The sequence below is a fragment of the Pterocles gutturalis genome, unplaced genomic scaffold (assembly GCF_000699245.1).
Source record: "Pterocles gutturalis isolate BGI_N339 unplaced genomic scaffold, ASM69924v1 scaffold28565, whole genome shotgun sequence".
Taxonomy (NCBI): Eukaryota; Metazoa; Chordata; class Aves; order Pterocliformes; family Pteroclidae; genus Pterocles; species Pterocles gutturalis.
The window spans coordinates 1,497-12,708 of record NW_010144183.1 but is presented as its reverse complement, the minus strand read 5'-3'; the positions used below and the strand labels follow the sequence as shown (position 1 = coordinate 12,708).

The 11,212-nt window shown below is 36.1% G+C and overlaps 1 protein-coding gene across 1 annotated transcript in view; it reads left to right on the top strand.

Moving 5' to 3' along the window:
• Window positions 1–10,549, top strand: part of WDR36 (WD repeat domain 36) — a gene marked incomplete at its 3' end in the record, with an annotated part of 17,432 nt that extends 6,883 nt beyond the window's left edge. The window contains exons 7-15 of the mRNA XM_010085035.1: window positions 1,013–1,188; window positions 1,769–1,889; window positions 3,982–4,047; window positions 4,888–4,971; window positions 6,466–6,620; window positions 7,774–7,888; window positions 9,145–9,310; window positions 9,595–9,703; window positions 10,470–10,549. Of these exons, the coding sequence (XP_010083337.1) occupies window positions 1,013–1,188; window positions 1,769–1,889; window positions 3,982–4,047; window positions 4,888–4,971; window positions 6,466–6,620; window positions 7,774–7,888; window positions 9,145–9,310; window positions 9,595–9,703; window positions 10,470–10,549 (1,072 nt within the window). The remainder of the gene's footprint in view (window positions 1–1,012; window positions 1,189–1,768; window positions 1,890–3,981; window positions 4,048–4,887; window positions 4,972–6,465; window positions 6,621–7,773; window positions 7,889–9,144; window positions 9,311–9,594; window positions 9,704–10,469) is intronic.
• Between the last annotated feature and the right edge of the window lie 663 nt (window positions 10,550–11,212).

Below are 11,212 nucleotides of genomic sequence, written 5' to 3'. Positions count from 1 at the left end.
AGAGTGCCTTTCTGTGTCAGCCGTTCAACTCAAAATGTTAATAAAGTTAAATAGCTTCTGCTACCTGCTTATATGTGTGGCTTTCAGACATTTTCTAATCTCTCTCTCTTCCTGTCTTTATGGCTAGGAAATTTAGTGTGAATACAATCTGGTTTTTGAACTCATATACTCAGTTTTTGATTAAAATGCTCTTCATAGTCAACTTGGTAAATTTACATATCTATGAAGTTTTACTGAAAAATAAAACCCTAGGCCTGTCTGGTTTATTTATCTGTGATGTGTGTGTAACTGCAAATTGGAAACTGGCTTTTTCATTTGTTAGGGCGAAAATATTAGTTATCAATCATGCAGGGTATTTGGTCAAATCTTATCATGATATGGTAAGTTTTAAAACTTACTTGAATATTTATAGTATATTTTTAGAAGTTAGCATGATGTATTTATCTCCTTAATATTAGAAAGGATAGAGCAAAACTAGAAATTCTGTGAAGTGAGGTTTCGATTATTGCTTAGAATGATTGAATAAAAGTGTAATCAACTTCTGGAATTTATTTTTGCAAGCTGTTGAGCCAAAGACTTAAGATTTTTTAAAAATGACTGATAACTTTTAGAGTGGTGATACAGTAGCTCTCACATCCCAAATTGTGAAGGCTAGTAAGTTTGGGGAAGAATCTGAGGTGTAGAGTAACTTTTGAAAATGGTGAGGTGCAATATCCTGTGCTTACAATCAAAACCTCTATCATCAGCTGCTGAATTTAGATATATTTGTTGTTATCTGACTTTAAAAAAAATCCTGGTTTTATTATCAATGAAGTTTGTTTCTTTTTTGTTTGAAATACTAGAGTATGTCAATTAAATGGTATCTTATTTTTAGAATCAGGTTGAGAATTTTTTTCTTCTGATTGTAGCTTTTTCTTGCATCAGTTTTAATTTACAGGAGTTCGGTAAGGACGATCTGAATGTCAGTAAGCAAACCTTCTGAGTTTGGTTTTTTTTTTTTTTTTTTGAGCAGATGGACACCCAGTAATGGCAGCTGGTAGCCCAGTTGGACACATTGCTTTGTGGGATCTAGAAGAGAAGAAACTAATGTGTCAAATGCAAGATGCCCATTCCACAGCAATAGCTGGTATGTCGTTTGTCCCTGGAGAACCACTTCTTATTACTAATGGTGCTGATAACGCTATACGGGTAAGTTACAATAGCTCCTGTCACCTGCTGTTGTGTTTTTTTTCTCTTGTGGTCCTCCAAGGTGTAAATGTTCAGTTTAGATTGAAGTAGCAGTTCTTAGATGAATCAAATACAACAAAACTCAAGTTGCGGAAGTCGCTGGCTCTCAGTTGATCTGTAGTGGGGTGATTTAAGGACTTGGTGCCATTGCTTCATTTATTGCTTCATAATAGCCTTGAAGAACAAAGCTTTGGATCCACTTTTCCACAACCATACTTTATATCCTAGTGCACCATCTTAAATCTTGATCTATTTTTATGATGTTCTGGGTTATGAGCAGTTGCTGTTGGTAAAGGTCCCTTGTGCTACATGTCCTCTCATGCCATTAGCCTCTCCTTTGGTGGAGAGGCAGAATGAACAGCGGGAAACAATCAGCTGCCATGGTGGAAGCTTCCAGAGTTCTGTAGGATCAAGGATGAAAGCCAGTGTGTGAAGTTTGCTGCACCAGCTCCCTGTTAAACGTTGCACTGTCAAGAGATGTAATTGTTGACAGGGCAATATTTGTCAGCTTTGTTTTTCTGTTTTTTTTGGGGGGAGAAAGGTGTGGATTTTTGATGGACCTGGTGGTACAGGACGTGTATTGAGAAGCCGGATGGGACATAGTGCACCACCAACTAAAATCAGATATTATGGGCAAAATGGAGAGCAAATTCTTAGTGCAGGTATGAATTCTTATTCTTGAGTCTTATTTCCTGCTGTGATAAAGCAAACATGCAGGGCTAAATGTCTTTGTGTTATTAATACAATAGATCGTATTGCAAGTGTTATATATAATATGTGTTTATGAAATGATTAATGACAGCATCATTTATTACTGTATTGAAGTGTTTCACGGTTTTCCTAGAGGAATGTATATCAGTGGGTAGGCTGAAAAGTAGTTACAAGCAAAAAAGCTTAGGAGCTGCATTTGTCATCCATATTTATATGTTTGATGAATAAAAATTGTTTCTTTATCACCTAAGGAGCTATCAGCTGGTCAAAATGAAAAACTATAACAAGTATAGAAATTCTGTTGTGACAGGGAAAAAATCAGCAGCGTAATGCATTTCAAATCTTAGAGGAGCCATTCTACTTTTCCCCCTAGTTTGAGCAAGCTTTGTGGGTTGCAATGGCTTTGTGGTTTGTTACAGCTCAGCTATGTCTGTAATATATATTTGCTTGTTACCAAGGTATTAATCTGAAAGTGTAAAAATGCATGTGACTACCCTTCCTTAGAAACCAGCATATTTAAAAACCTATAAATAGCCCCACTAGGAAATGAAGTACTACATCAGACTGGTTTGTGGCCCAGAACACTTCAGAATGGAAAAATAGAGACTCATCACGTAATCTTTAATTACTCTGAAGTAATGAAATTGTCTACATGAGCAATGTTTGAAAATGCTACACTACTTTTTGATGAAGGTTAAACCTACTACAGCACAGCAATTCACAGTGCTAAAATCACCTGTGCTAAAATGTCTTGCTGGTCATTCAGCTAGTAACTTGGATTCAAGTGACTACTTACTTGACAGTAATTCAGCTCATTCAGGTGAACCATAGTAACAATCAAGTGTTGCTTTACAAATCCTCACATTTGCTTTTGCAGTTTACTGTTTTGTTATCTGTACCAAACATACGGCAAGGGCACAGAGGCAACCGCTGAAGTGAAAAGGGTCTCTGGCTTTGAGATCTGATGCATCTGCAGTGTAAGGATGCTGACACTCTACATTCCTTTCTGAACCAGTGGTAAAAATTTGTGCACCAGAAATGAGGAAGCAATGTCATGGGGTGCCTTTCAAGTGCTATCAGTTTCCTTAGAACGGGAATCTCCATAAATTAACGTTGCAAAATTTCACCAAGGTCATTAGCTCTCATCCTGCTTAACGTTTCTCCCAGTTGCCAGAATATATGTCCTGCCTTACTTCTGTATCATAGCAGCAAGGAAAGGTTGCTTGAATACTATTAATTGTTCCGTTGTCTTTCAGATTTTTTAAGTTGACTAGATTAATTTTCTGTTGCCTTATTTGTTTGGCCTGGTAAGAATGTATTATGCTTCTTCTGATTTTGAAAAATCATCTCAGTGCCTTTAATTGCATTTTCTGTTAGTTTCTGGTTCTGTCCTGTCCATGCCTTCCCCACAGATTGGATCTATTTGCTAAATTTGAGCCTTCTGTGCCTCTATTAAATTAAGTTCCTGTCAGTTCTGTGAACCTTGGTCACTGGGTAGAGGTTGGAGGTCCCATTAGTGTCCTGGTTTACAGGAAAGATGGACAGATTGGCTTTTACCATTTTTGTTTGGGTCAACTTCCTGGCTATCCTAGGTGTAGTTCTTAACCAGCCACAGCGTATGTTGGTTAGACAAAGGATAAAGAAAGGAATATTGTAGTTGGTGGGAAAGTATATGGGGTCTCTGGAAATCTTTGGAAATATTATGAAGGTATTTGAAGGATGTAACAGTTTATTTAAGGTTTTACTCATAGGGAACAGCTAGATATTGTGATGGAGAAAGGAGGGTGGACAGAGCAATTGAACGTGGAGAAGATGCCCGTAAAAGTGGTGTCATTCTGGTCAAATGTGGGGCAAAGTAGTAGGAATGAGATACAGGCCATAGAAAATTAGGCTCCATTACTTCTGCCACTTATAGTATAAATGTGTTATTATGATGTTTGAGGTTTCTTAGTGCTTATCTTCTGCTTTTCTTGTTCAGATAGCTTATGAGTAAACAGAAAGTTGATTTTTGCCCTTCTCTGTTCTCTGGTAATATTTTGTCAGGTCAAGATGGAACATTGCAGTCTTTTTCAACAGTGCATGAAAAGTTCAATAAAAGTTTAGGACGTGGTAAGTATTTCAGAGAAAGTCCAAATATTTGTGAAAAAAACCCTGAAAAATATTTATGTTGGAGGAGCTAAAACATTAGATAGGCCTTATTTTCACTAACTGTTGTATGAAAACTTTTCACCTCAGTTCTGCAGACTCAGTATTTCCTGATGTATTTAAAGTGTACTCTCAGATTTATTTGTGCTTAAGTAGTTTCTGTAGCCTGGCAGTGTATGTTATTTCATTGTCAGAAACATTGGGCATGGTTTTTGTATTAAAAATGTGTAAAGCAGTAGCTGACATTTCTGCATGCATAATTGCAACTCTTTACCCAGTTTCCCCTCTATTCACTTGGCTAAATTATTAGTTAATTTGTATTTATTTTCTTCAGTTCCTTTGATTTAGTATCGAGTGTATTTAGATAGATTTGTAGATGGATGGGGATTAATTGATTTACATCCTTTGGGCATAAATTTGAAATTCCTGACTCTTCTGTTATTGAAAGGTCTGAGTATTATATATTGCTTTATATAGTCATGTCTGTATAGCCATGTGATGGTTTTAGCTGTGATGGGAGAAATTCTGTTTCAGCATGTCAGCACAAGATCCTGGAACAAATGGGTTGAGTAGTACATCTGTGGATGTAATAGGCTAGTGATGTGCTTGGCAACACATGAATTTTTACAGGAACTCTATTGCTGCTCTTAGCTTTTCAGACACTAGGGAACAGCCATGCTGTGTTAATGTAGTCCACATTTTTCTAAGTTTAAGAGGAAGTTTACATTTAGTAAACAATCCTTTTTAAACTGTTATTCTCAGATCTAGCCATGAAATCATCTAATTTAACTTCTTTTTTTTAAGGTTCAATTAACAAAAAGAAGTCAAAAAAGAAAGGTCTTAAGCTTGATACGATGGCACTTCCACCAATTACAGTCTTTGCTTCAGGTAGGTAGCCTTTGATACATTGCAGAGCTCATCATGTCTTCATTTTGTCTTTTAACCCTCAAGGCACTACTGTTTTGAAAGCCCATGCTGTATCAAGATGAGATTATTTGGGTTGTATGGCCCTTCATGAGCTGTTGAGTGACAGTTTAAAATGAAAATGACATTTTAAATGGTAAACTCTTATTTCAAAAAAGAGCATCTTATTTCAAACAGCTTCATGTTTAACTGTCTCTTGGCTTAAAAATCTCCAGCACGGAAGCCAGAATCTTCTGGTGTAAATATTATTGCAGGTTGGAGCACTAGCAATTAGAGTGGATGAAGATCTTTGTCAGCTGAGGAAATATTAGTTATAGTAGTTGATTTTGATTCCCCATTTCCTTTATTTGATTCAGTTTTCAAAGACAAATTTCATTTACTCCGTTCATTTGTAATTCAGTATGCAAATAGTGAAGCTAACTTTTTGGAGCAGAATTGCAGTTATCTTTGCTTCATCAAAATGTGTTTCTTTAAATTAGCGACCTCCTCTTCTGATTTGAAGTCTCTTTTGTCCTAAATGTAGCTATTCTTTTGTCTTCCAAGGATGGTTTATTGTTTCATATGTTGAAAGGTTTAGATTTACAGTTTTGTGTAGCTGTTTTAACTACATATGGTATTTATATTTGCAGACTTCAGTGATATGGACTGTCTGTATGTACTTGTTGCAAATATCTGTATATATATATATATGCACTTTTAAAATTAATATTAGACCTGCCTGATTGATTTAAGGTAGTAGAACTACCTTAAATGTGTTTGGAGACATAAGAAAATATTTCTCTAAGTACACTTTAATTAGTTGTTTCTTTTTTGCTATATTGTCTTTCTTTGGTGAAGTGAACCAGTTTGTATCTGGTTGGTTTTTATTCTTTGAATTTCTAGAAATACCCAATTTTAAGCTCTCAATTTTTTTTTTCATGTGTAAATTCTAGGGAAAATAACCAAACTTGCTCATTATTTAGATCCCCCCGTATCATATTTTACTACACCATTTGGATACTGAGCTTTTGAGGAGTGATTTTCCTGCAAATGCAGAAAAGTCTTTTGCTGTGTGAAGCAGATTTAACTCTTAAACCCTGCTTTAAGTTGTAAATCTATTGGCTTCTGCTGCTTCAGCAGCTGAAGAAACAGTTGAGGCTCAGCTGGAGATGTGTGCAGGTTGAGCAGTTGAAGCCATTTAAGTTTGAATATGCTTTTCAGATTGCATAGACTCAAATATACAAAGATATGAAACATAACATACGAAAAAAAATGCTTGTGGCTTCGTTAGCATTTTAGTTACACTAGCATATGCACAGGGTTTGCCATGTATTTTTTCTGAATGGTAGACTGTCCAGCAAGAACACTAAATATAAACTGTGTTGCTTAAAGATATTTCAGAGTACTCTTTCTTATATCAGAAGAGCTTTTTTGGTTTTAGAATGATTGTTTCTAAAATGAGTATGTGTTACGTTGCAGAAGTGGCACATCAGAGTGACTGGGATAATATTGTTGCCTGCCATCAAGGGTATATAACTTGTACAACCTGGAACTATCAGAAAACTTCCATGGGAGCTCATAAACTGAGGCCAGGAGAGTTTAGCAAACACAAACCTGTTGATATATATGCAACAGTAAGTTTATTTAGTATAACGTTTCTTCAGCATTACAGTGCATGCTATGTTGATTTCTGTTTGTACAGAAGAAATATTTAGAATGAAAAAGCACTATCTAGATATGTTTTAGTTGGTTTGCAAAGTGCTTTCTGCCAGATGAATGTGTCCTGGCTGTTTTGTAATGCATATAGTCTTGAGAACAATGCTGCATGTGTATTTTTTCCTTGAACATCCAGGTTAAGTGCAGATTTAATTTTCTGATTCAGATAAGTGGTTGATGTTTACCTTTAATCTGTCATAGTGATATAGAGTTGACTGTATACCTGTGATGATGAACTTGCTCTGTGAGTCCAAATTGCTAAAGGTGCTTTTATTTTTTTTGGCAATATGAAAAAATGTATTTCCAAATGTTAGATGGGATATTCCCTCTAAAATGCTTTACAACTTGAGCTGGACACAGTGAAAGTGAAACACTTGATGAAAGAAGTATAAATGTTTACTGAGGCTTACAAGCTTGCAAGACAAGCAGTTACTGTGGCATACTTCATGTGCTAGGTGTTCATACCACTACTGTGTCTTGTGATAAATTATTTTTCTGACCTTATGCTTAGCAGTTAAGTGGTAGACAAGATCTGTTCAGTTGTTAATACCTGGTTTTCTTTTGACTACTAGATTCCTTGGACCGTATCTTTCCAAAGACATGTAGACCATTATTTCTTTGTTTCTTACTATTTAATCTCTGTGTGAACTTACCCTATTTTGGGGTGCAATTGTCAGTATGGGCATTGAAAGAGACATGCAGTTGACAGGCTTGGACTTTATCTTAGGGAATGAATTTGTAGATATCTTTAGGTTAGTCATTTAGGTTACAGTGTTGGTATTATTAGATATGACTTCTAATGTATGTCACTAAGTCAGTGTTTCATTATCCTTCATAACCAAGCATTACCATATTTATTACTTGTTGACAATTTGCTTATTTTGAGATGTCCTTTCAACTTTTTTGAGGCATAATCTGTTGTTTGTTCTGTGCAGTTTTCCTTGAAAAAGTCTAATACAAACATATTAGTATTTTGTATTCTTGCTATGTTATGTATCTTCTAACAACTTTGCTAATTAGATTTACACTTAAAGAATTGTTTTCACAGCATTTTTTTTTTCCCCTTGAAAGGCAGTTGACATTACCTCATGTGGGAATTTTGCTGTAATTGGGCTGTCAAATGGACAGGTAGATGTGTATAACATACAGTCTGGCATTCACAGAGGACATTATGGCAAAGAAAAAGGTAAGAGTTGCTATGCTTTTAAAATAGTGACTTTTAACAGAACAGCAACAACCTGGTGCTCTGTCATCTAGGAAATTTGATATAGCTTCTGAGTTGAATTTGGGTATCTCCTCAGTATTTCTACCCTGCACTGTCCTATCTTGTGCTGTAATCAGAAGTAATCTGAAGCTCACTCTGAATGATAGCATCCCTGCTAGTTTTAACAGCTCTGATGTTAGCATATGTTTGGTTGTAATTAACACAAAACTGTCAGTTACCAAAATGGTTAGCACTAAAATAATACTGTCTGGCCTCAGCTCTTTTTGAGATAATCACATTTCCAGTGCTTGGCTTCTTATTATAGGGTTCTTTTTCTTAGATATAGTTTTCCCATCTGTTTTGCATTCTCTGCTTAAAAATGAAAGAATACTTGACATTCATGGGAAAACAAAAACCTAAGCAAGTCTGGTTCTCTGCATATGCTATTATTTTCAATTACCCAGCTGCAAACTTAGGACTTAATGTAAGTGACAGTGTTCAGGCTTCTGCTTTTAATGGTTGCGCACGTATATATTTCATGGCATATATCCTCGTGTTTGCTGTTGCTCTGTAAGTCTTGTGATCTGATTTTCTTTTGTTGTTGTAGAAACAAGGAAATTTTCCCAATGAACCCTGTAAACCTCACTGGGTTTCTAAAAGCCATATCGCATAGCAAACATGAAGTGATCGCCTAATAACATAATTGCTTGATAGTGGGATGAATTATATAAGTTTGGTTACTGGCCAGTAGCTCTAGGCATTGGTAAAGAAATAAAATTGATCCAAAACCAGAGGAGCTATGTCTTACCTTTACACTGCAGTGTAAAGCAGCCTAGGAAAACTCACAGACATTGTGCCAGAATTGAAGCTGTGAATTTTGCCTGGAGTTGTCAGTCCCCCTAGAATTATTCCATAAGTTATTCAAAAAGTCCCTCAAATCTCACATTCGAAAAAAGCTCCCTAAACTGAAAGCAGAAATAAAAGCTAATATTCAGCTTCCATTACTTTTGTATTGTATTCTAGGTGCTTGCTTGAAAGCAGTTTGGTTTCTGTACTGATAAAAAAAATCTTCTAATATTCAAGCCGTCTTGTCAGATGGCTTTAGAATTGTTTGTCGCATGCTTACTGCTCATTTAGGGTAGTTAGGTGAAGACATACAGGATAGTGTCTGGCATTCTGATGGTTTCTGTGCTATGTTTAAATTCTGAAACACAACTTCCTTTTCTGTTGATTTGTAGCACATGAGGGGGCCATTAGAGGGGTGGCAGTGGATGGATTGAACCAGCTGATAATCACAGGTGGTAGTGAAGGATTAATTAAATTTTGGAAATTCAAAACTAAAGAGCTAGTTTACTCCACTGAGCTTTCTTCTTCTCCAAGTGGAATTCTGCTTCACAGAGACAGGTAAGAAACTGAAGCTATTTCGTGTTCATATTGTTTTGCTGTAAGTATGTAAGTCTAAGATGGCAATCAAATATTCTAATAAAATACAAATTTCTGATGCTTTGAAATATAACTTACTGCTTGTTGACAATACAAAATGACTAAAAGACATTTTATTAGATTGAAGGAATGTAATATTGATTATCTGAGATTTTCCAATGAAAAAGGATTGTTGGACCAATGTTAGAATGTTTTTGGTTTTTTGTCTCTGAGTATTCACTGTATGCATTGATGATTCTTGGCAGTGGTATTCTGGGAATCGCCTTTGATGACTTCAGTATTAGTGTTTTGGATATAGAAACCAGGAAGATTGTCAGGACATTCTCAGGACACCATGGACGAATTAATGACATGGTAATTTTTAGCTCATTTTCTGTAACAGGTGACATTTACAGGTTTAAAGGTGGTGGATTTCTCTATGTATATAAGTCACTGTGTATTACGTTCAGCTGTGAATAGTAAAGTTGTAGTTCAGCTCTACAGCAGTTTTGGCCATGTTAGTTTTCAAGTTAAAATGTATAGTGTTTCGCTGGCCATCTATTTTTAGTGTGCTTTGAGATTTTGCTATAACTTTGCAGCAAGCTAATTTTGGGTTCAACAAAATAAAGCATTAAGAATAATGAAAACCACGTCGAGAAGCAAAATTGTGCAACAGTCTTAACTGTATATATAGAAAAGATGAGCCAGGTAAATAAAAGGTGTAAACAGATCTGGGATTATGCAACACACAACTCATTTTGCATCTTGTGTAATAGTGCTTTATAGTGTTCATTGCAATACTTTCTAGCTTCTAGTTTAATTCTTAAGTGCTAGTAAGGAAGTATTGATTTGATTTCTTCAGTTTTGTGTTCAGTGTTTTTCATCATTAATGTAAAAGTGAGGATCAAAGTGCTTTTACTAACAGCCAGATGTATCCTGTGTCCTATATTTAAACCTGTTCTGAAATAGCTTCCATTTTTGTCCTTTTGTTGTTTTCAGTAAGGTGATGTTAGTTTTGGTTTATGGCCAGATCATTTAATCCTGGTGATAGGGAGCAATCTAATCTTGAACGGTGTAAAACAGGACTTCCTGTAGGGACTGACTTGTCAGTTGTGCCATTAAATTGACTATTTTGTTGTAGACTTTGAGTCCTGATGGTCGTTGGCTAATAACTTCATCAATGGACTGTACCATTAAAACTTGGGACCTTCCCTCTGGATGGTGAGTCAGTTAAAAAACTTCTAGGAGAAATTTATTATAATCCCCTTTCTGGCTGTTAAGTGGCAAAAAGCCCTCTGGCTTTTTTATCTGTCACCAGCATGTACCAGCATGTGATATTCAAAGTTATGCATAGTGTAACAACTCAGCACCCAGTATTTTAGTCGTATGTGACGCTATCAATACGTGCCTTTTTCTGGGTATACAGAGTAACAATGTCCTGAAGATCTAATGATGAAACCTGGAATTTTAATGTAGTGTGAATGAGTGTGAATTTGTTCTTTGTTTGGAAGCAGTGCTGTAATCTAAATAGCAATAGATTGCTTAAGGTGAATTGCTTTGTGATATGCTGAAGTATTCATAGAATGGTTTGGTTAGAAGGGACCTTTGAGGATCTGTTCCACCCCACCTTGCCTGGACAGGGACATCTTTCACTAGACCAGGTCGGTCAAGGACCCATCCAGCCTGACCTTGAACACTTTCAGTGATGGGCCGTTCATGACTTCTCTTGGCAGCCTGTTCCAGTGTCTTAGCACTTTCATCGTAAAAAATTTCTTATATCCAGTCTGTTCAAAACTGTTGCCCCTTATCCTGCCACTACAGGCCCTGTTAAAACGTCTCTCTCAATCTCTCTTATAAGCCCCCTTTAAGTATTGAAAGGCCACA